At 38.6% G+C, this 24918-nt stretch overlaps 1 protein-coding gene across 7 annotated transcripts in view; it reads left to right on the top strand.

Moving 5' to 3' along the window:
* The window catches only part of NCOA3 (nuclear receptor coactivator 3), an 83980-nt gene extending 59264 nt beyond the window's left edge, over window positions 1-24716 (top strand). For 4 of the 7 annotated variants that reach the window (XM_030503256.1, XM_030503258.1, XM_030503255.1 and 1 more), the window contains 19 exons: window positions 2169-2341; window positions 2716-2816; window positions 3752-3926; window positions 4497-4685; window positions 4939-5040; window positions 5844-5984; window positions 7171-7318; window positions 8210-8598; window positions 8997-9877; window positions 11282-11417; window positions 12577-12765; window positions 13285-13524; window positions 14803-14929; window positions 16287-16458; window positions 17213-17509; window positions 18637-18741; window positions 19214-19439; window positions 19659-19833; window positions 20381-21526. In XM_030503256.1, the coding sequence (XP_030359116.1) occupies window positions 2169-2341; window positions 2716-2816; window positions 3752-3926; window positions 4497-4685; window positions 4939-5040; window positions 5844-5984; window positions 7171-7318; window positions 8210-8598; window positions 8997-9877; window positions 11282-11417; window positions 12577-12765; window positions 13285-13524; window positions 14803-14929; window positions 16287-16458; window positions 17213-17509; window positions 18637-18741; window positions 19214-19439; window positions 19659-19833; window positions 20381-20711 (4297 nt within the window). In that variant the 3' untranslated portion in view covers window positions 20712-21526. The other 3 variants (XM_030503260.1, XM_030503259.1, XM_030503261.1) reach the window with 3 other exon arrangements.
* The last annotated feature ends 202 nt before the right edge of the window (window positions 24717-24918 follow it).

The raw sequence follows: 24918 nt of genomic DNA, 5'->3' as shown, positions 1-24918 counted from the left end.
TACTATTAGGCGTAGATATGCCAACGCTGATGAACTCTGCTCTATAATTAGACTTTTGTGGAAATCCTGAGAGGGCCAGCATATAAGGAATCACTGTTTGAAGTTGCGGTCACAAGGCAAAAGAAGAAAAACCTCTTGCTTCACAGAAATGTCGAAGGCGGCATCTTCTATCTGGTGATAGAGTAATACCAGTTACCTCAAGTTACCTCATTTCAGGTGGTTATGGTCAGCACAGCGCGCTGCAGTAGACTGAGCTTTTTCTTTTTTAACTTCCATTTCTCCAGACTAGTTCTTTGCAAGTTCCTCTGCTATTTTGGAATTCTGTGCTATCTTCCTGCCCCTCTGTCCTGGGTTCAGCTGGAGCAGTTATTTTTCTCCTTCTTAGTAGCTGGTGCAGCGCTGTGTTTTTGACTTTAGCCTGAGAACAACGCTGATAACACACCGATGTTTTGAGCTGTTGCTAAGTGATGCTTACTCCCATCAAGGACGTTTCAGTCTCATGCTCTGCCAGTGAGGAGGGGCCTGGGAAGCTGGGAGGAAGCAGAGACAGGACACCTGACCCAAAGTAGCCAAAGGGGTATTCCATCCCACAGCACGTCATGCCCAGTATATAAGCTGGGGGGAGTTACCCGGAAGGCCCAGATCGCTGCTTGGATCGGGCTGGGTATTGGTCGGCAGGTGGTGAGCAGCTGTATTGTGCATCACTTGTGTTTATTGTTTTCTTTTCTTTTCCCCCTTTTAGTTTTATATTCTCTCCCCTTGTTATTTCCCTTATCATTATTATTATTGGTGATAGCAGTACTGGTTTTGTATTATATGTTAGTTACTGGTCTGTTCTTATCTCAACCCACGGCAGTTACATTCTTTTGATTCTCCTGCCCATCCCTTCAGGAGCAGGGGGAAAGAAAGGGGGGAGTGAGTGAGCAGCTGCGTGGTTCTGAGTTACCGACTGGGCTTAAACCACGACACCCTCAGTCACCTCTGTCAGAGATTGTTATCAGTGGGACTCGGTTTTCCGTCCCCCTTCAACTTCATTGCTCTCCACCACATGTTACCCTTTCATGTTCTTGTTCCCAGAGTATTAACCTCTCTTAAATTTGTCTTCAGATTCACCAAATACCAATGCGTCATGTGTACTCATATTTCTCCCTTCCACATATGTCCTTACTGTCCCATGCTTATTACCTGCATCATGCAACAGACCACGTATGAGGTCCTCAGATTTTCCCACTGTTATCCCAGTATCTCTTTGTGAGTGTCCTTCATTCCTCTTTCTCCAGAGTCTGTCCATACAGGAATTCTGGTTTTCAGGTTGTCACCCTTCATAAGCTTTTCTAATTGTTCAAGCCCCTGCTTTGTCATGTATTTGTTTTCTCCAGTATTGGTCCATCCATACTTGCCTAACTCTGTCACTTGGTTTCTTCTCAAACAATATTCATTCTTTTTTGATTCCCTCAGTGTGCCCATTTTTGCCCCTTTCCTTTCTCCTGAGTTCTCCTCCTCCTACTCTTGGCATACTCTGTGTATGACACTGTTCTCTCAGTTGATTTAGCCTGTAGATAGTGTCTTTACTCAGTACGTTAACCTATGTAGGAAAAGGGATTTCAGAGAGAGACTTGATCCAGCAACAGTAGGTTGTCTGAGATTCTGCTTTTCTTGGATGTTGAGATGGCATTTTTGTCCCGATGCCTAGAAATCTCTGAGGTATCACCTTCTGTAGTCATCTTGTCATCCCATTACGAGCAAACCAAGAATGTTAAAATTCCATTTCATTTAATAAATTATAAACAAATCTGAAGTGACTTTGAAGGTTAAAATACACTTTCTGTATGAGTGTTAGAATTTTAGAACAGGGAATTGCTGTTTTCATTAAATTTGACGATAGAGTAATCACAAGAGGATTTTATGGATGAATAGCTTTTTCTCACATCCTCTGAAGATAAACTGGTACTTAAAATTCTGTAAAGAAAACCTCAAACATAAAACCCAATCAACAGTGTAACAAAACGCACACACACCCCCTTAAGATTTATGTTTATTGGAAAAATAACTACTACCTAAGCTTATGTAGGTAGGTGTTACATGAAGTATATTAAAGTTTACAGAGTGAGTGCAGCTTTTGTATATGCTGGTATGTCAGTACATGAAATGATGTTTTTGCTTCCTAGCCTGACCTGCAGTGGTGAGAAGCGTCGGCGCGAGCAGGAAAGCAAATACATTGAAGAACTGGCTGAACTCATATCTGCTAATCTGAGTGACATTGACAATTTCAATGTTAAACCAGACAAATGCGCTATTTTAAAAGAAACCGTGAGACAGATTCGACAGATAAAAGAGCAAGGTACAATTCCCTTCTAAGCAAAAAAAAATAATTTAGTTTTCCTGTGATTCCTTTTCCAAAGCAACAGTAGTGATTTTACCATAGCATGTAACTGAGAATGTCTTCAGACTTTGACTTGAACCAGATCTTTAATATGTCTTAAATAATTTTCTGTTTAAATAATTATTCAGCATCATTTTTTATTGGGAATCATGGCTCTAAAACTTTTTTCTAGTCTTAAGCAACTCGCAATATATGAGACCTCCTCTCTCATTCTTAGGTTGTGTTTTTGTTGTTGCCTTTGTTCACACACTTCCTAGAACCTGGCTTGTAATAGTAGAATGTGCTCTTCATGTGAAATGTTGCTTTAGTGAAATGTGTCTTTTGGGTTTCAGGAAAAGCAGTTTCTAATGATGATGATGTTCAGAAAGCTGATGTATCTTCTACGGGTCAAGGAGTTATTGATAAGGATTCATTGGGACCTCTTTTATTACAGGCAAGTACAAATTAGGCCCTAGTAAATTCCCACGGAAACAGATATTTAAAGCAGGTGAAAATATTACAGTAAAGCCTGTAATCCTATAGTAATAAATAGTATGCAACGACTATACAGAACTGTGATTGAAGGGTCAGGAATAAAAGCTATCATGTTTTCTTAATTTTGCTGAAATTCTGTGTAGAGGGAAAGAGAAGAACAGCATTTGGCTTCTTCTCATGTTCTTGTGCTTTTACTTTTTCCAACAGTCATTGTCAAATTACTACTAAAGCAGTGCTTAGTAATACAAGGAATATTTTGCCTTTTTTGGAGGATAGGTATTATGAGGGTTTGCAAAGGCTAGAGGTTTGTGATGTGTATTGGGGTTTGTGTTTCTAAATTGTGTAGCATTCTAAACAAATGTTGCCATCAAGTAAAATAATGTCAGAATAACTGTAAACAAAGGTACACAGCAGATACCTTTTCTTTGTGCCTAGAAAACCAATCCCAATGTCCATTAAAAAGCACTTCTGGAACTTAATTGTTTTACATAGGCCCTCTTATCTCGTCCCTCACTGGTGGAAATGTCTCCATGTTCATGTCTCGCTACTTCTTTCTACTGAATTTCTTCTTGTTTCAATTTGCCAGTTATTGAAATAAGGTTACAGATTCATTATCTTGTGTTCAAATAAAGCAAGAATGAAACAAGAAGGCTGGTTATCACTGTGAAAGAGCTCAATGGAATAATAAATGAGCAGGTTAATTTTTAATATTGAAATCATTCTTTACCAGACACAATTTTCCTCAGAGAAAAAAAATTTGAACTTCTGCTCAACCTTTGGAAAGAATTGCATGTATTGCAATTTCTCATTTATCACCTACATAGTTTTTAAACGAAATGAGGTTCAGAATTAGGTGGTGTGTCTTACATGATCTGTTGTCATGTTAATATTCAGGCATTGGATGGTTTCCTGTTTGTTGTAAATCGAGATGGGAACATAGTATTTGTGTCAGAAAACGTCACACAGTATCTGCAATACAAACAAGAAGATTTGGTTAATACAAGTGTCTATGGTATCTTGCACGAAGAGGACCGGAAGGACTTTCTTAAAAACTTGCCTAAATCTTCAGGTAATAAAAGTTGACTTACTACAGTGTTACTAGGCTGTTTGAAAACAATTGGAGAAAAAAGAAAGAAAAAAAAAGGATAACCTTTCAAAACAAATAACTTGTACAAAGAATATTTGACTATAGAAATATGTTAGTCTTGAAAAATATTACTGTCGTCTTACTAAAGGATACTGCCAGAAATAAATGTGCTGGAAATTCATGCTGTACTTTAGCCTTTGCAATTACCTTTAAGTTACAGGTAAACCCTGTAACTTAAGGATACTAAAGGAACATATTTCCTAATGCCACAAGACTAGCTGAGGGAACTGTTTGTTTTGTAAATATGTGAATGACTTTTCAGCTCTTCTTCAAGGAACCGAAAATGTCATTTAAGGGGAAAGAGGTTTTTTTACTTTGTTCTCAATATTACTATTTTATACCAAGGTGTAAAACTGATGGTATATTAAGAAAGCATCTTAAGATAGTCTTTAATCTCTCTAATCTAGCAACAAGGTATCTAAATTAAGAAAAGTCAGTTATGAATTGATTTTATCTGAATATCTTTATAAATTGTTACTGTATTCTTTGAAGTTAACGGAGTTGCTTGGACCAGTGAAACACCTAGACAGAAGAGTCATACCTTCAATTGCCGAATGATGGTGAAAACCTCTCATGATCTTTTGGAAGATGTAGGCAGCCACCAGGACGTACGTCAAAGATATGAAACAATGCAGTGTTTTGCTTTATCTCAGCCAAGAGCTATGATGGAAGAGGGGGAAGGTAGGAAATTTTATGGAATCAATATGCACAAAAGAAATCTTTCAGTGAAGCTTTTTGGTATTCGTTGCGTTATGAATTCTGTAGCTTCTGCAATCCATTTTTATGTAAGTAGGAACAGAATGCAAAAACTTCAGTTCTGATTGTATATACTTCCATTTTAACAATGAAGGACACATCAGCTGTTTTAATAGATGCTTTAATAGAATAAACCAGGAGAGAAATGAAAGAGGAAACTTTCTTCTTTAAAATACAGATTTGCAGTCCTGTATGATTTGTGTGGCACGTCGTATCACAACTGCAGAAAGGGTGTTTCCAGCAAATCCAGAGAGCTTTATTACAAGACATGATCTTTCAGGTGAGGAATGTAACCAAGATGAAGGTAGGAAGGCATCTGTTTTTATCCATGTGCTCTTGTTGCAAGTAAATCACGTATGTCAATGAATTGTGTATCTGAAGTAAGTAGCAGAATTTGGACTGAGAATTCCTGCCTGCTTTTTGCAATATACCATGTTGCAGTGGGACACATTTTCTGTCTCTGTGCTAGCATGCTATTATTTGGCAGCTCGGTACAAAGCATTGCTTGTGTGTTAACTTGGCAGCATTTGAAATGGTTGTCATTATGCTTTTCTTTCCACCTAAGAAATATTTTAAATCGTAACTGAAGCTAATGAAAGTTCTTTAGAATGCTTATATTTTTATACTGTGCATGAGTTAATGTTTAAAGTGTTTTATGCTGTTTAAATTGAAATAATATAATCTAGATGGGGCTTTTTCAGATGCCAGTTAGTGTTTATTGACGTTCATTTGTGGATGTAGTTGGTCAGGATTTTTGAAAATCTTAATGTGTATGCATCCTTCGGGTGCCTGTAACCAGACACTAAAGCTACTGTTTTTAAAGCTCTGGCATTAACCTGTGGCTGCTTAACTTCCTCTAATTCTAAATCCCTTTGACTATTGATGTTTTAACAAGCAGCATCAATCATATTCTCATATGGCAGGTAATCCGTAAGTGTAACTTCTGCATAATCAAGATCTGGTGTTTGGCTCATGAACAATTAAAATGGTGAAATTAGAGCCTTCTGAAACATACCACATTTATACAAAAGGATTGGCGTAGTCATAAGGAGTTTAATGTGTGCATTTTCTTTCCTGTTACAGGCAAACTTGTCAACATTGATACAAACTCACTGCGGTCTTCCATGAGACCTGGCTTTGAAGATATAATCCGTAGGTGTATTCAGAGGTTCCTATGCCATAATGATGGACAGTCTTGGTCAAACAAACGCCACTACCATGAAGGTGAAGATCTGTTTGCAGCGTTTGGTCGTGCTGCTGCTCCTTGTGCCTGCGTGTTTTTCTGCAAAACAAAAATGCTGTATCTGTGTTCTCTTTTTCCATATTTTTTTGATCATGTTAATTTCTGTGGCTCGTATTTACCAGCTGAGGGAGGATGTCCTCTTGAGAAACAGGAATTCTGGTGAAAGCTATTTTGTTTTTCTAACGTGTCTGTATGGATAATTATCATGGAAAATACCAGATACATGATCTGGGAGCCTGAAATAAGCTGTTTTTCCACAGATGCATATAACAGCGACAGTGACAGCTATACTTCTGTAATAACATCTAATCCCTAATTATCCTTAAGTCAGTATTTTTGTTTAACATTAGTTTGACTTTATTTTAATTCTTCTTTCTTTTGTTAAAGGATAGCTCACAAAAACTGATAACAGTTGTCTTGATGCCTTTTTCTTATTCAAGACACAAGGGTTCAAAATACATTTGGTGTTCCAGTGTTATGTATTTTGTAATGCTAATTTGATAACCTTCACAGATAAAGTGAAGTACAGCCAGTGTCTTCAGTAAGAAAGATGATGTTCTCACAGTTTTCTGGTCTGTGATCCTTTTGAAGGATTCACAAAGTAATTCACATAGAGGGGATATTAAATAAAGAGAAACTCCTACTGGCAGAAAATGGAGTTTCCATTCCACTGGAGGTTCTTCAATTTATCTGATTAAATAAACCCTAAATTAATCAGAAATTTGGAGCTCAGATTAAAAGCAATAGTTTCCACATTTTTTTAATAAAATAAAAGTTTTAAACTTAAAAATACTTTCCCAAGGAGAAGCCATGGAAACCTACTGAGCTAGCCTTGGAAGTGTGTTAACAAATGTAGAACTTCTTGTGCTGGGCACGCTGAGCACAGTATACTGCAGCATCAGAAGAATCTTGTTTGCTTTTATCTTTCCTCTCCTAATTTAGGAGAAAACATGGAATACTTGTTTTTTCTGAGTACCTATCTTGAGTGTGTCTGTTTAATTATTTCTTATCTATTATATCTTCAGCAAGATTTGGCAAATCTTGCTGAAGATTTGTGTATGGTTTTTTTTGCTGTATTTTGCTGAAAGGTATTGTGTTAAAAAATCTGTAGAGTGCATATTAATAATGTTTTAAAATGTGAACTCTATTTGTATATTTCCTTTGCAGCTTACACACAAGGTCATGCTGAAACACCATTGTATCGGTTTTCTTTAGCCGATGGCACTATAGTGACAGCACAGACAAAGAGTAAACTATTTCGAAATCCTGTAACTAACGACCGCCATGGATTTGTCTCTACCCACTTTCTTCAAAGGTGAAATCAGTGCTACCTCTTTGTCATTTAAGTGTCATAGCTTTTAAAAACATATCTGACCTTGAAGGTACAGAAATATTTTATCTGATTAAAACTCAAGCAGAGGGGGAATAACTTGGGAAGGAGAGTTGCATAGCATACAAATAAATGTCACCCTGACGCTCCAACTTAACTGTGTGGCAGAAAGACAGTCACAGGCAAAGAGAGGCTTTTCCTCAGTACCTGCATGGAGCCTGTGTTATGTCTTCATTATTCTTTTGGGTTAACATTTATAACAATGAAACACTGAAAATAGAAATGCTCAGTTAGATGCTTTATCTTACTCTATTTAATTGCAGACCAATTAAAAAGACAACAGAACCCCCTCAGATGCATCATTGATGACTCAAAGTTAAATGTACCTTAAATAGCACTTCATGTGACCTGTTCTTGTTGATTGCAAGAATAATTGAAATGCCACTCTGGAGGGAATCTGTCTGCTTCTGGCATTAAAGTGCCTCCAGATGCTGAAAAATGAGTAGCTGAGATTGTTCAGGGCATCATTAGTGTGCACAGTAGAATGGTGTCATGCCTTGACGCAGGAAGGGAGTAGAAGAAGGAAGATGTTTAAATTGATAAACCTGACTAATGGCTGTTGATGAAAGCCTTTTGAAGGGGTGATACCGTATGTACTTGTAACTCAAATCACCTAAAGGACCAAGCACTTCTGTAATGAATAAATGAGTGGCATGGCTTAGTTCTGCTTCTGTGGAAGCTTGAATTCTCACTGCTCTTTTTGAAAACTTATTTGGAAAATTATTTAATAATGTTTTCTGTCTTTGTAGCAGTTGATTCCGTATAAGGTTTTAATTTGTTTTCTTGGGATTTCTGGGGGTGGTGTTAAACTTACAGAGAACAAAATGGATATCGGCCGAATCCGAATTCAGTTGGGCAAAATGTCAGAACACCTGTGGCTGGAAACACAAATTCTGTTGGTGGTCTTATGAACATGTCACCTGGTCAAGGCATGCCAGTGCAGAACAGGAGCTATGGTATGGGAGATCCCAGTGCCGTGGGTCAGCTCAGCAGCACTCGATATGGAGGCCCTGGTAATATGGCGCCTGGGAATTCTGGACCCGGAATGCAGTCCTCGGCTTATCAGAACAACAGTTACGGCTTAAATATAAGTAGCCCACCACATGGTAGTCCTGGTTTAACTTCCAACCAACAGAATCTAATGATATCTCCTAGGAATCGAGGGAGTCCAAAAATGAGTTCACACCAGTTTTCTCCAGTTACAGGTATTTTATTTTTGCTCTAAGCTCTTTTATTAATCTCCCTTTCTCACTTTTATCTGAATTCCATCTTTCATCCTTTTTAACAGTTCTATATGACCTTGTATAACTAATGCCATGGTAAAAAATTATTTTAGAATCATAGTATCACTGAATGGTTTGGGTTGGAAAGGACCGTAACGCTCATCCAGTTCTAACCCCCAGCCATGAACAGGGATGCCTTCCACAGGATCGGGTCACTCAAAATCCTGTCCAACCTGGCCTTGAACACTTCCAGGGATGGGGCAGCCACAACTTCTCTGGGCAATAATTAACTCAGTGTGGCAGTCGTATGTAATCCAAGGGAAAAGTAGATACAGAACTTACTGTAGTCTAATAAGCTTGATCTCTGTCATGTGATACAGGTATGCATTCTCCAATGGGATCTGCCAGCAACACCGGCACCAGCACTTTCTCCAGCAGTTCTCTTAGTGCTCTTCAAGCCATTAGTGAGGGTGTTGGAAATTCTCTTTTATCAACACTATCTTCACCGGGTCCAAAACTGGATAATTCCCCAAACATGAGCATAGCTCAGCAAAGTAAAACAAGTACCCAGGACTCCAAAAGCCCTTCTGGTTTGTATTGTGAACAAAACCAAGTGGAAAGTTCCATCTGCCAGTCAAACAGCAGGGATCTCCTTAGTGAAAAAGATAGTAAAGAGGGAAATCTGGAGGCATCTGAAAGTCAAAGAGGACCATCTGAAAGCAAAGGGCATAAAAAACTGCTTCAGCTGCTCACGTGCTCCTCAGAGGAAAGAGGACATTCTGCAGCATCAAACTCCCCTTTAGACTCAAATTGTAAAGAATCTTCTAACAGTGTTACCAGTCCTTCCGGAGTTTCCTCATCAACATCTGGAGGAGTATCTTCCTCCTCAAACATGCATGGGTCCCTCCTGCAAGAGAAGCATCGGATCTTGCATAAACTGTTGCAGAATGGTAATTCTCCTGCAGAGGTAGCCAAGATCACAGCTGAAGCTACTGGGAAAGACACATATCACGATACTAATAATACAGCCCCCTGTGGAGAAGGCACTGTCAAACAGGAGCAACTGAGCCCAAAGAAGAAGGAAAACAACGCTTTACTAAGATACCTGTTAGATAAAGATGATGTTAAGGATCCGCTTTCCAAGGAGTTGAAGCCTAAAGTAGAAAATGTGGATAATAAAATGGGACAATGCAGTAGTTCTACAATTCCTACTTCTAGTCAAGAAAAAGAGACAAAAATAAAAGCAGAACCAGTGGAGGAGGTACAGTATAATGTAAAATGAGGATAGTGAACAAATCAGTAATTTCTTATTACAGTGAATGGATAAATATAGAGTACTTTAGTAAGTGTGTGTAAACATTTCTAAGAAAGTTATGTGCAAATGGTGTGAAACTATAGAGTCTGGTTTGATTGTAACTGAAAAAGCACAGGATATGTATATAACCAAATGTGCCCTACTGAAGTCCTGGACTAATGTTGTCTTTAAGTTATAGTACGACTAAGTTAGCATATACTTACAAATTATTCCTTAAAATCAGATCTTTAACACCTGCTATTTCACATAGCACTTGTTTATTTTCATGGCTTATTAGGACATGGAGCTGTAACTGCCTCTGTAATCAGTAGGCAATACAGTAGCAAAAGGTAAAATATGATTTGATTTTGAAAATACAAACAATACACAAAAATGTGTAATACTTAAAATAGCCATAGATTAGTTCAAGTTCATTCATTGGTTTTAGCACTCTTTTTTTTTTACCTTAAGTGAGGGAAAACATTGTTCCAAATACATATATATTCAGCATTCAGGTAAATACATGTGTATTTACTTGTTTTGGTATTTCTAGAGTTGCAATTCTAAGAAATGTCATGACATAGCAAACTATATCACCATGGAACAACTCTCCCAAAAGCAGCAGTACACTTGCTAGGCACAGCTCTTCTTCAAATTATAATGTGTATATAGTATTTCTTTTGTATTTAGTTCCTAAGTCAACAGTTGGAACAGCTTCAAAGTAAATAATACTGGTCAGTATGGCAAAGTTTACTGAAAACATGCAGGTATCTTAGAACTTGGATTTCCCAAGTCAGTAATAACTATGCGAATAAAAAATTACTGCACAATTTTTATATTAGCTAATGGCTGACTATAAATGAAACACCTTATAGCATTTATTGAGTACCACTGATGGAAAAGTCACTAACAATTCTGTAATTGTACCTGATGCATAGTTTCAGTCCTTGCTCCTGAGATCTAAAATTAACATATTCAGAGAAGCTTGTTCAGTGACAAAACAAATCCACTATATATGCAATTTTTCTTCTGTTAACAGTACACATTTGTGACATTGTTTGTGCCCATCAGAGTTTTTATCTGTGTAATTTGTGATGACTGAACTGTTTATATTCAGAGGTGCCTTTTGTTTTATTTATGTGTACCTCCAGTTTCTCCTAATTCTTAAAATCAGCCAAGCAAAATACTCTTAAAAATGTAGCTAAATGATATCTGAAGTTCTCTGGAAATTGCGAGACAGCTCAAGGTACTGTCATTGAACTGAAACACTCGTCTCGCAGTTATCTTTTAAGATTAGCGAGGAGCTAAATAAGAGCTGAAGGATAGCCACATGATGGTAAATAACCTTGGTATTTTACTGCATCTTTTCAGATGAATGGAGACTTGGATAATTTGGATGCAATTCTAGGTGATCTGACTAGTTCAGAGTTTTACAATAATGCCATGTCTGCAAATGGAACTAACCTTGGAACAAAGCAAGCCTTATTTCAAGGAAATGCCCCATTGGGTAAGGAACTTAATATCACTTTGGGCTTAAATTTAGAGTTTTCTTCTTACCTGATGTAAACATAATGCAGCCTCAAATCCTTAGGGAGTACTTTCTTGATCTCCTGTATCTTCAAGGACAAATGTAATGCAAAAAGGCTAATTATGCTTCATAGGCTATTATGTATACTATTAGCTGTCTTGAAGCCCTCATCTACTGTAGACACAATGAGTAACATTAACTTCAGTTCCTTGTTTTATGGTTTTTCTGACCAAATCTATGTTTGCCTGACATAGATTTCTCAAAGACATTAACATAAACATTTTTTGAATTATAAATTGAGAATTCTTGTTCCTTTACAGATGACTAGGGAAATAATATGGGGCTGGTGGCAAGCTGTCGATTTCCCACTTACTGTATGCGAAAACACTTGTGGCCTGTAAATTCTAATGAGTATTCCTCCTCAACATTGAGAGGAATGCCCTTCCTTAGTAGGAAGCTGAGTAGGAGGGAAAGATAATCTTACCAACAGAGCAGCATCATTGCAGTTGTTACTTTCTTTTATAATGGTGGTCATCTCTTGATTGAATAGGGCAGTAGATTGCTGAGGTAACTGAAGGAGGTGAAACATGGATAATGAAAAATGTGAAAACAGGTACACGAACACATAAAGCCACTGACGCTTTTGGCTGTGGAGCACAGTGATTTCTGGGTTAATTAGTCCACGTAGGACACTGCTCAGGGACATGTTGTGTCTGGATTCAGGCTGTTCCAGAGAGAAACTTGTTTCTGACTCTGTCTGCCTTATCCAAAGGCTGGGCAGCCCACTCATATCTATAGCTATTTTTCTCTCTATGTCTCTGTCTCTTTTTCAAGGAGTCTGTAGTACTAGTGTGTTTCAAAATGTTAAAAACATGGTTTGTTACAGAACTTAAATTAAAATGCACTTTTTTATGCAAGGGCCAAAGGGAACTGCATTTGGCTTTTCCTATTAAAGGTCCTAACTAGGTACTCAAGAGTATGATTTGTGTAGTAAGAACATCAACAGAACAGCTCTTCCTGGCTTTTTTTAAGGTCAAATACCTGTGCCCATAAATGGATCAGACTTATTTAAGTTATTAAGGGTACTTTGTATTCAAAACATACAGCTGCATGTGTTTTTTTTTTACTACTTTAACAGGTATGAGGAGTCCCCAGGCTCTGCAGACCCCTCGCCCACCTTTCAGCAGAGCCATGTCTTTAGACAGCCCTGTGGGCTCCAGTGCTCCAGTGAGGAACATCAATGCATTCTCCATGTTACAAAAGCAAAACTTGATGGGTGGAAGTCCAAGAATGATGGAAAACCAGGAAAATTTTGGAGCAAATATGGGTTTGTTGTTTGTGTACAAATAAATCTCGTTGTAAAGGAAGAAGCTTTTATGTAAAAAAGGTTGCAGGATTATAATACAAATTTTGGTCAAAAGAAACCTTAATGTTAAAGAATAATAATTTTACCTTAAGCACATAAATACTTTTAAATTATTATCCCTAGCTAAAATTTTAAGAACTGTCCACTATCTGTGTATTATTACCAGTACTTTACTTAGTAGTTAAATTATTTTATACTATTGAGTTTTGTATTTAACATACATTTTTGGTATATCGAAGGCAAAAACAGGTCACAATGACAGTCATTAATATTTTACAAGAGATTAATACAATTGTTTGATGCTTTAGAACTGGGCAGGGTAAGCTTTAGGTTCTTTTGTAGGAGTTCAGTGAATTGCTCTGCTGTTGGCAGGTGTCTTGTTGGTAAAACAAAACCAACCCCCCTAAAAATAGATCTAAATCCAAAGCATAGTAACGTATTGTAGTTGAAAAGTATTGTATTTTTTGCTCTTCATTACAGTAAGTGCTCCCAACAGGAATGTAGTAATGAATCAGCATCAGTCAGGAGACTGGGGTTTACCAAACTCAAAGGTGAACAGACTGGACCCTGCAAATTCTGCTTCGATGTTGAGAGCGGGACCTGAGTTCAGTGCGGCCCTTCCCAGACCTGCGGTGGGCGGCTCTATGCCGGGGCTGCCTGTTCGCTCCAACAGTGTGCCTGGCACAAGACCAATGCTGCAGCAGCAAATGATTCACATGAGTAAGTTCCTCATGTTGTATTGTCCTACTTAGCACAGTCTCACCAGTTTCATAATAAGCATCCAGCATCAGAATCTGTTTGGTCTGGGGAGAACAGTAGCTTTTCAGCCAGAGGCCTGTGAGCTAAAGACTGTTCTTGTTCCCTGACTGGGACATTCGATGACTTTTTGGTGTTCTTTTTGTTTTCTTCTGGTGATATCTGTGTGTTTCATGTGCAGATAACTGATGCCATCTGTGATTATATTTGAAGATGCTAGGATCCTGATTTATTTTGCTTCATATAGATGTTTTTTTGATGTTAACTTCATGGTAGTCAGGGGTTTTAAAGCTTTTTCTGAAGTATTTCAAAATTCTTCTCACGTGGAGTATCCAGATTTGATATAAGCCCACATTGAAATACAGGTTCTCTTTTAAATATTCACATTTAATGGGAGAAAATAAGCTGCATGTCTAAAATACGAAGAGAGTCTTACAGTCTGTGGTTTTTTTCCTGTTTTATCAACAACAGTCTAGCTTGGAGCTGAAGTTGTCCTGTCTAATGTGCCAATGCCAGCATGACCTAAAAGGACCGAAGTAGAGGGTGGCATTGCTGTTTTCTGTTTTTATCACAGAAGGCTACCAGGGCTGGTACCAGTTCTCTTAGACAGACTTACTATTTCAATGTGACAGGTGGATACAAAGCTAAATCAGGAAGAAATTTGTGCCGTTCTGACTAAGAGTTCCTCAACTTTGCTTCCTAGAAGTTGTTATTGCTTGGAGATTCTTCCAAGTATTGGGAAATAATGGGATGACAGACTCTTCTAGGTAGTGCTGTTTGTCTCTGACTACGTGGCAGGAAGACCATGCTACCAAAGAGCAAAATGTTATGTACCTTGTGATTCTTTCAATTTTCTCTATTCTGGAATTTAAAATGCCAAATGTTGGTGTCACTGTGGCAATGTGTATTTGCTAGTGCCCAGATTTCATTGGCCAGAAACCTCATTTTCTTTGGATGTAAAGTTGCTGTATCTATCAAGTTCCTATTTAGAGGCTTAAGGGTTCTGCTCTAACAGGGTAGCAGCTTTAGATTACTGTCATATTTAAATCTGTGGTCTATATACTTCTGAAATTATCTTGAGTGTGAGTTCAGTATGTATACACTTGAAAATATGCTAAAGGAAAGCTTGTGAAGCTGCTTGACAGTTTGTGTGATCATTCATCACAGTGCTTTCTGTGAACACTGGGAGAGCAAGATGACACCTTTTGTTTTTAAAGCCCACACAAATGTTTTATCTCACAGGGCCAAATGAGATGAACATTGGCATGGGGGGGAATCCGTATGGACAGCCAGGACCATCTAACCAACCAGGAGCATGGCCCGACAACATGCTATCCATGGAGCAAGCCTCGCGGGGTTCACAAAACAGGTAGAATTGGGGAGGGTTTTAAGATAAGTTTAAATACAACTGTTCACTGTCAGAATTTAAGACCTAGGGAAAAAAAAAAGTAGCATGTACAGTGGAGATAACAGATTGGAGTCAGAATCTGCTTCCATTTCTGCTGCTGTGAATCATAGAATCACAAACTGGTTTTGGTTGGAAGGGATCTTAAAGCTCATCCAATTCCAACCCGCTGCCATGAGCAGGGACACCTTCTGCTAGACCAGGTTGCTCAAAGCCCCATCCATCGTGGCCTTAAACACTGCCAGGGATGGGTGTCCTGGGTTCAGCTGTAGCAGTCATTTTTCTCCTTCTTAGTAGCTGGTGCAGCGCTGTGTTTTTGACTTTAGCCTGAGAGCAATGCTGATAACACACCGATGTTTTGAGCTGTTGCTAAGTAATGCTTACTCTGATCAAGGACGTTTCAGTCTCATGCTCTGCCAGTGAGGAGGGGCCTGGGAAGCTGGGAGGAAGCAGAGACAGGACACCTGACCCAAAGTAGCCAAAGGGGTATTCCATCCCACAGCACGTCATGCCCAGTATATAAACTGGGGGGAGTTACCCGGAAGGCCCAGATCACTGCTCGGTTCGGGCTGGGTATCGGTCGGCGGGTGGTGAGCAATTGTATCCTCTCCCCTTGATATTTCCCTTATCATTATTGTTATTGGTGCTAGCAGCAGTGGTTTTGTGTTATACCTTAGTTACTGGACTGCTCTTATCTCAACCTGTGTGAGTTACATTCTTTCGATTCTCCTCTCTATCTCTCTGGGGGCAGGGGACAAGAAGCAGGGTGGGGAGAGTGAGCGAGCGGCTGCATGGTTCTGAGTTACTGGCTGGGCTTAAACCACGACAATGGGGAAGCCACAGCTTCTCTGGGCAACCTGTGCCAGTGTCTCACCAACCTCACAGTGAAGAACTTCTTCCTAATAACTAATCTAAATCTCCCTGGCAGCTTAAAACCATTCCCTCTTTTCCTGTCACTACATGCTTCTGTAAAAAATCCCTGTGACACTGGATATCTTTTAACCCAGCTCCACAAAAGGCATTGCTAACAAAAGCAATCAGTCCTTATGTGGGGAGGCGCAGAGAAAAGAATCAGGAAAATCTGAAATTGTGTCCCTGTGGCACATGCAGAAGCCAGGAGAAAACATAATTTGTGTGTGCTTAAGGATACATGGCAGTTGACTGGACATTTTAGGACCTAAATTAGGGACTTAAGTTCTTAAATCTTACTTAAGTCTTCTGGGTGATTACAGTACTTAATAATCTCCAGGGCAATTATTGTATAAGCACTATGTATATGCCTTTGTAGTCCATAATGGCTGGAATGTTTTTATATTTACAGACAATTGGTTAGAAACTCTTTGGATGACCTCTTATGTCCAGCACCAAATATGGAAGGCCAGAATGATGAAAGGGCGCTTCTGGATCAGCTGCACACCTTGCTGAGTAACACGGATGTCACGGGGCTGGAAGAAATTGACAGAGCTTTAGGAATTCCTGATCTTGTAAACCAAGTAAGCAAACAGATATTTTGGCCATTTATTTTGTAACCCCATATTATTTTGTTACTTGAAAAGAAAGTGAAGAAGACCTCCTCACTCGCTCTGTCTTCTCACTTCTTTGTCTTGATTTACCTAAATCTGCCTTTGGAAGCATCTACACTGAGTAGTGATTTTTGTTGGAGAAGCTCACTATTGCTCATCTTTCTTGTGCGTTACGAAAACATAAAATAACATCTTAGTTTATTGTAATATGCCTTGTGTATAGGGTGGTTTTTTGGGTGTAAGTTATTATAATTCTGTAAGCAGAGAATTGTGTTGGGTTTTGTTAGTAAGCTGTTGTCAGCTGAGCTTGGATTTTGAATTATTTGACTGGCAGTGATGTGTTAGGGAGTAGGACACTTCCATCTCCTCCAGTCCTTGAATTTGCATGGCTGGCAGATAAGGAAAAGAAATTCTGTGAATAATTTGGAACTTGCTGAAAACCACAAAATCACACTGTCATTTGTACAAATAGCAGTTTAAAAGTGTGGAAGGGCTTGAATATGCCTGTGTGGGCAGTGTGCAGCAGAACTGATTTTTAAAGAATTTATTATTAGTAGTAATTATTTTTCACTTGTCTGAAGACAAAACCAGTAGTTATCTGTCCGTGCTGTGTTCTACCCAAGAAACTATTAGTGGTTGTATGCTATGTTAGCTTTATTGTTTCGTTAGGAATTCCTACTTTAAAAATATACTGCTAGTGAAAACACTTTTGTATCTGTTGAAGGGACAAGCTTTGGAACCCAAACAAGATTCATTTCAAGGTCAGGAATCTTCAGTTATGATTGACCAGAAGCCTTCGTTGTATGGTCAGCCCTATCAAGGGCAAGGGGCAGCAATGCCAGGAGGTTTTAGTAACATTCAGGGACAACAGCCATCCTTTAATTCAGTGATGAATCAGATGAGCCAGCAGAGCAATTTTCCACTCCAAAGTATGCATCCTAGAGCAAACGTGATGAGACCTCGAACCAATACCCCAAAGCAGCTCCGCATGCAGCTCCAGCAGAGGCTTCAGGGGCAGCAGGTAACGTCTTGCTCCTGCATTTACACTTTCTTCTTGTTTCGGAACGGAATCAGGTGCACACTGAATTGTGTTGCTTCACGAGTAGGAAAATTGACATTACAGCAGGTGATTGAAAGGATGGATCTTTCATTTTGACAGTGCCTTTCACGCTGAGCACCTAATGTCTGTAGGAGTGAAAGAACTTTTAGTAGGACAGTTGTTCCTCCTTCATCAGCCTCCTTAGCTACAGAGGGGACTGGTGCCTGCAGCAAACATTACTACTGCTACTTACTCTACAGTTCTCTTGTACAACGCAGCCCTGGATGATCTCTTCATCTCCACATTCAGGTTCAGTGTTTTTTCTGAATCTCACTGATACCATTCAGCGGGCAGCTGCATTTCTCCTGTCAATCAAATGTTACTTCTTTTTCTAACTATGTTTTCTAACCAGTCATTTGGGCTGATTGAAATCGGATTTGCTTTCCATTTATCAATTTGCTGTCATTTTAGGGTATTTTCTTAGGATGAAAGGTGAGAGACTAGATACAGCTGAATAGATCTTAACACTGGGTTAAAGTATTGCTTAAAAAATTGCTGCATGCATTGACTTCCCTATGTGAAAATGCAGTCCTGATACCCAATACAATGTACAATAAAACTTGGAAAACTGAGAGAGTGCTGTGTGACATGGAATGGCAATGTTTGATCCTTAGGAAATTCTGTGTTCTCTCTTGGTTGCTCTGTGACAGGAATTCAATCTGTATGACTTTGGGGTTTTGTGAGGGTGAGGGAAGACTGAATTTTATTATTTCAAGCAAAGCTAGTGGTTATTCCCTTCTGCCCCAAACATGTTTTGGAACAATTAGATAGCCTGCTATATATTTACTCTTAAAGAGTGCTAATCTCAAGGGAAGACAGAAATAAAGCCAGTGAGTGCTGTGCTATTTGGAGGGTTTCTCTTTTTGTGTGTGTTTGAGTTGCTTAACCAAATAGTTTGGTACTTCAGCTACATCAAACAAGGTAAAAATTAACCATTTCACTTGATGGATTCAAGAGGTCTGTAAAGACTGTGTTTTGGGGGAGTTGCCATTGCTTTGTTCAGATACTGGTATTTTCAAGCTAATAGTGCAAAAATGTCTTTTTCCAAGTTTATGAATCAGACCCGTCAAGCGCTTGAAATGAAAATGGAAAATCCAGTCAGTGGTGGTACCTCAGTGATGAGACCAGTTATGCAGCCACAGGTGGGGTCACAGGTAAGTCATTACACTAACCATCTGAAACAGTGATTTTAAAATAGACACATCTTGTACATGCCTGTTTAGAACTTGCACCTTCTTTCACTGTTCCACAGCATTCCTTTTTGGTTTGTTTGTTCCCCTGTACAATTTAAAAAGTTGTGTTTGTACCTCTCTTGTTGAAATTTCAGAGGGCTTTGTTCATGAGGTCACGCTGCCAAGAAAGTGTGCCAAGAGTCTTTTCAATGTAGGATGTGATAGCTAATGTACTGTGTCATTTGTTTACCACTAATGGCAACTTAATGAAAGCCTTTGTCTGATATTCTGATGATTTTTTTGTACTGGCTGTGGGTTTTCTTAACTTTCTGTTTTGGTAATGGATATGCTGGGACTCAGAGTTAGGAAGTGTGTAGGTGGTTTGATTGACTCTGACATGATTTCATTTGTAAAAGTGTTTTCTAATATGATTTTTCTTTTCTTTGGGGGATAGCAGCAAGGTTTTCTTAATGCTCAAATGGTGGCTCAGCGTAACAGGGAGCTAATAAGTCATCATTTTAGACAACAGAGGATGGCAATGATGATGCAGCAGCAACAGCAGCCTCAGGCCTTCAGTCCACCACCAAATGTGACTGCCTCAGGAAGCATGGACAGTGCTTTGACAGGCCCACCAATGCCTCAAGTTCCTCCACAGCAATTCCCCTATCCACCTAATTACGGTACTAGTACTTCTGTGAGGTTTTTTCAGTCTTCCTGGTTTTCTTCTCCCTTTCTTCATTTATTATTAATCCAAATTACCTAAATGCCAATCATTCTGAAATATGGAAAATACTCCTACAAAATACTTCCCTTTTCCATTCTCATCATTGCAAGAAATAAACTGGAAGTGCCTAGGTGATGATAACTGAAGTATCTTGTCTGTCCTTCCTCTTTTTAAGGGATGAGCCAACAACCTGATCCTGCGTTTACCAGAGTATCAAGCCCTCCCAACCCAATGATGTCATCAAGAATGGGACCCTCCCAGAATCCCATGATGCAGCATCCTCAGGCAGCAACAATGTACCAGTCCCCTGAAATGAAGGGCTGGCCATCGGGAAGCATGGCCAGGAGCAGGTGAAGTGCACGCTTGTAACCTGTAGCTCAAAAACTGTCTTTGATTGTGTTCAAAGTGAAAGCTATGTTAAATAGCTTGTAGTAGGAAAAGGATTTGAAAGAGGTGAAAAATAATTGTATCTCTGGTTTCTGTACTGTCCTTGAGCCTCCTCTGGTTTAGGAAATGAAATGTGTCTCATGCAGGTCCATCTATTGATGTTGGACCTCTGCAGTCTTTGTAACTGAAACCACAGTCTTTGAATAATGCAAAAAGTACCTTGGGGAAATACAGAAGTTCACAGTAGTATGACAATGGATGGTGCAGCCTAACAGAAGCCTCCAAAGCGGTTACAGCAGGAAATGCACACACACAGAATTCTGTGTGTTTCTGAAAATTCAAAACTCCTTTTGCAAGGGAAATTTCTGTTTCTACATTCAACAGGTATGAGGCAGAAACAAATGTAGAAATAGTTTTGTCTTTCATGCATTGACAGTGGGTGCAGGGAAGGCAATATATCGATGTGTGAAGTTTTTGGAAGGTAAATTTATTTGTCCTTTTGTGCTGCAGTTCTTTCCCCCAGCAGCAGTTCAGCCATCAGGCCAATCCGGCAGCGTATGGCATGATGCACATGAATGGCAGCAGCGGCCATATGGGACAGATGAATATTAATACCATGCCCATGTCAGGGATGCCTATGGGTCCAGACCAGGTAAGCTGTACGGAAGGGTGGCTGAAGGGATCTGTTGACTCTCTTCCCACTGAGAGCAATTTGCTTCAAGCCACTCCTCTGGCACAATCCTGTTCTCAGTTATACTCTTTGTATTTACATCTGTGGACCTACTATTTGTATGTCTCAAGAGATACCTTATTTTTAATATTTAAATCAAATCCATTGTGAGCCCAAGCTGTGTGCTGTGATTAGTTGCTGACTTTGAAGGATCATAGGTAGGATCAAGGCTTATACCACACAAAGCATGTTTAAATTCTTCTGGAGCCTTGAGAAACCCCAGAAAACAAAACATAGAGATTATGAAAAGCATCTTCAGCAGATGTAAAAGACTCTGTAGAACAGCTCTCATGAGTCAGACCAAGAATCTTGGTAGCGCAGTGTCCTCCTCTTGGTAGAAACTGCTGCTGACACCCATAAAATTCCTTAGAAAAGCTTGTGTGTGCATAGGAAGAAACCATGGAAAATTTAGGCCCCTTATTTAAGGGAAAAAATGAGCTAATAACAGTCACTGAAAGGAAGCTGAAATACTAAACATACTTCTGCTGTAATCTTCCCACAAAATGCCAAGGGATGAGCAAGGCAACACCGAGATAAGCTAAATTTATTTAGAGTACAACATACTTTGTGAAATTTTGTCTAAGGAAGCAGCCAAAATAATCTGAGGACTTCTGGGGCATCAGGAAGGTATTTGGAGGATTTTGATATAACAAATACCTTTGATAAAGAGGGGAAAATGAAGGTGCAATACCAGATTTTCCCAACCCCATGTGTCACACAGTGAAGGTACCCAAATAACACATTTAGGAGGTTCTGGGACAGCATTTTTTCTCTACAGATTCATCTCTAAAGTGGAGCACTAAAATGCTATTCTTCTGCTTAGAAATTGACTGTCAGCACTTTCCTCTTCAAAATGCACTATGGTGACTGTTGGTTTTTTTTTTTCAGCAAAGGTGTTTTTTATTTTCTGGTGATTATTTCTTCTTTTCTTTAACAGAAATACTGCTGACACCTAGAACCATCTCTTCACATAAGAATGCGCTGTATTAATGATGCACTAGTATTATAAAGCAAAGCTACGCATTCTTCACGGCAACTAACCCTGGCCTTACGGAAACAAGTGGGTTTTCCTGTTTATCACCACGATGTCATAAGTTACTTCATGCAAGGGAAAAAAGAACCCAACACAAAAAAACAACCCGACAAAAATGCATTTTTGTAGAAGCAGTCCCTGTATTACTGTATATTGTGGTGTACAAAAAAGGTCATAAATATTTTTGGCGCTCTGCCTCTAGAACTGTGAATTTGGCAGTGGCGAATTAGTAGATACGATGGGCAGAGTCCTGGTTACCTTGTCTAGCCACTGTGGCTACCCACAACCCTTTCACCAAGTACAGGCCGACAGAAGTGCCTGGAGAAGTCGCAGTGGTAAGAATTTTCTGATTTCTCTAGTAACAGTATCTGACAGAGAATGTAGTTCCTAGCCTTGACTCTTTTATATGAATTCCTGAATATAAATGCTGCTTTTAATCTCTTACCCCGAGTCAGGATTTCCCAAGCAAGGTATTGGTGCAAAATGAATTGGCACATACTAATCCAAAATCCTGCCCATTGCAGCCACGGGGTAAAAAGAGAGGGTAATAAATTTAAATTATTTAAACACAATTGTGACTAATATTTACGTATTGATGTGCAGCTGAGTGCACTTTATGAAAGACTATATAATGGATTAATGCAATATCTTTGATAAGGACTTAATATGAAGGTAAGGTGTACTCATGTTCCTTCTCAAACACAATCTCCTAAGAATTATTTGAAAAGACTGCATAATGTAATGTTTTCTGTGTAGGGAAATTAGAGCAATAATCCTTCATCTTTTGAAAACAACTTCGGAAAACTCAAGGCAAGGCACTGCAGTCTGAATCAGAGTTTTGCAGTCTTTTTGTGAATAAATTTTGTAAATATGATCTTTAAGATAATGTATTATATATATGACTTTTGTAGGTCACTAACTCATTTTTGCAGAGTTTGTGAAGCTAAATATTTAACAACATTGATTTCTGTAAACTCAGTGTAGTTGAGGTCCAAATAGAAATTTTTTTTGTTTTTAATTAAATTTAATGACTTTGCAGCTGGGTGACTTTGGCCCACATCTTTCTCCTCTTTGGTCTTCAAAACTTCATTTATTTTTACATCTTTAACATATAGCTTTTTATAAAAGACCGGTTGTCAAATGCTTTCTCCACCTGTGAGCACTTTGTTACATTTCTTTTTACATAAGGCAAATTGACAAAAAGGCTCTGCATTGTGAGGTGTTCTGACTTGTCATGACAGTCACGTCCTTCTAGAGTATGTTGCCTTTTCAGATGATGAATCTGGATTGTGTCTTTTTTTGGTCAATTTTAATGAAATCTAAATGTTCTTCAAGAGAAGTTTGTCTGTTGCAAAATACCTGTTGTTACATGACATCCAGAAACCTATAAGGATATTAAACTGGGCTTTATTTAACCAAATGTCTGCACCTCATTGGATTGTTCAGTCATAATGAATGTATTTTCTAAGCAGGTTTATCTCATATCAGTATTTAAGTCTGGTTACAAATGTATTCCTATTACGTGCTAATAGGTTCCCCCACCCCTCTATTTTGGTTCCTTGATATGAAGAGCCCTTTGCAGTTTTTTCAGTTTCGGCAGTTCCAACAAGTCAAACCTCTCAACTTCCATGAGGGATGACCCAGAAACGCTTAAGATGTGTGGTGCTTTTGTTCTTTTGTTCTCTTGTAATGGAAAACTGACTTACTTCTCCCAAGTGAGTAAAATAACCTAATCTGAATTCTTGATTGCTTCTTCTTGGACCTGTAAGCAAGAGGTGGGTTTATTGCTCAGAATATTCAGTGATCTTCCATTTTAACTAAGTAATTTTTAACTAGAAATATGCTCCAAAAGTTCATCCTTAGCATACAGCCAGTTGTGTTCCAAAGGGAATGTAGATTCAATCACTTTACTTTATGCAACCTTGTCTCTGCAGTTAGTACTGAGTGTATAGGTTAGGGATAGTATTTATTTGAAACCTTCAGTCCAATTCATGTGTTTTTTAATGCAAAACTTTTAAAAGCCTAAGGAACTGTTATCTTTCTTATTTCGTAGAACATATCTCTTTGTTAAGTGCTGCCTACTGAAGCTGAAAGGCAACAATCCCTTGCTTTTTATATCAAATCAGAGTAGAACAATCTTTATATTTTGTAGTTGTTCATGATATTGATGGAAACTACAAATCCCAGTTGCTTTCATCAGGTGAGCTCTTAGACTATCTACTAATTAATACATCCTGCCCTTCTAGTTCTTTTTAAATGAGTGATTCTATTTATACATCTATGTATAACTGGTACCTGACTGCTGTTAGAAAGAATCATCATTTTCTCATCTGTGTTTAGAATGTTGGCGCTTTCTAGTACCTACTTTTTTGCTGAATCCAAAGATTTTTAGTTTAAACTTGATTAAGGGGGGGGAGAGGGGCATTTCTAAAGTGCATCAATGACATCGTTCTTGGCAGCATTGATCCTAAATATGACATCTAGTTGGAAAATCAGGAAATAAAACTGACCTTGAAAGCTGCTCACATTTAATCTCTGCCAATTCTGGTTTGGTTCTATAGCAGCAGATTTTTCTGAATGTGTTTAAAAACCAACCTGTGTAACATTTCTCACCAGTAAGAGGACAGTTAGCAAGGACAGCCACCTCTGGTCACTGCTGCCTCATGAGCATCGTCGTGCTACACGTCTCTGCTACTCTTTTGGTCACAGAAACATGTTTTTATAGAATTCATGTGTAGTGTTGTTTTTCCAATCTTGGCCTAAAATACTGCTCTTAAAGTTAGCAAATCAGGACCATTTTTCAGTCATAAGACAAAACTATTTGAATGTTGTACCAATTAGCACACGTTTTATTTTAGAATTTATGTGCAGACTACCAGATGACAGTGATACAGCAAGTATGAAACATGGAATTCTGAGAGCAATATTTAAAAAAATTCTCAGGAGAAGGCATACAGTATTGAGAATTGCATTTAAGTTTAGTTTACATTATAAGTATTGCTTGAAATATCTGTATCTTTATTTTGCAAAACAGAAAAATCATGGGACTGATTTATAAAAGAGTTGGTTGTAAGGTATTACTGCTCTTCTGATTTTTGTGTTTGGATGTTAATAATAATGTAAATAAAGGTTTCTATTTAAAATCAGAACTTGGTGATGTAGTGTTTTAGCTGTCAATACTTTTAAGGCTGATAACTGTATCCTGGAAAGGTCAGAGAAAATCCGGTGCTATTACTGAGGAAAGCTGGGCATAGCAAATGATTTAATTATTTTCCTAGTTGACTG

Source organism: Strigops habroptila, chromosome 13, assembly GCF_004027225.2.
Source record: "Strigops habroptila isolate Jane chromosome 13, bStrHab1.2.pri, whole genome shotgun sequence".
In the NCBI taxonomy this organism is placed as follows: Eukaryota; Metazoa; Chordata; class Aves; order Psittaciformes; family Psittacidae; genus Strigops; species Strigops habroptila.
This window is presented reverse-complemented; position numbering and strand designations above follow the sequence as displayed.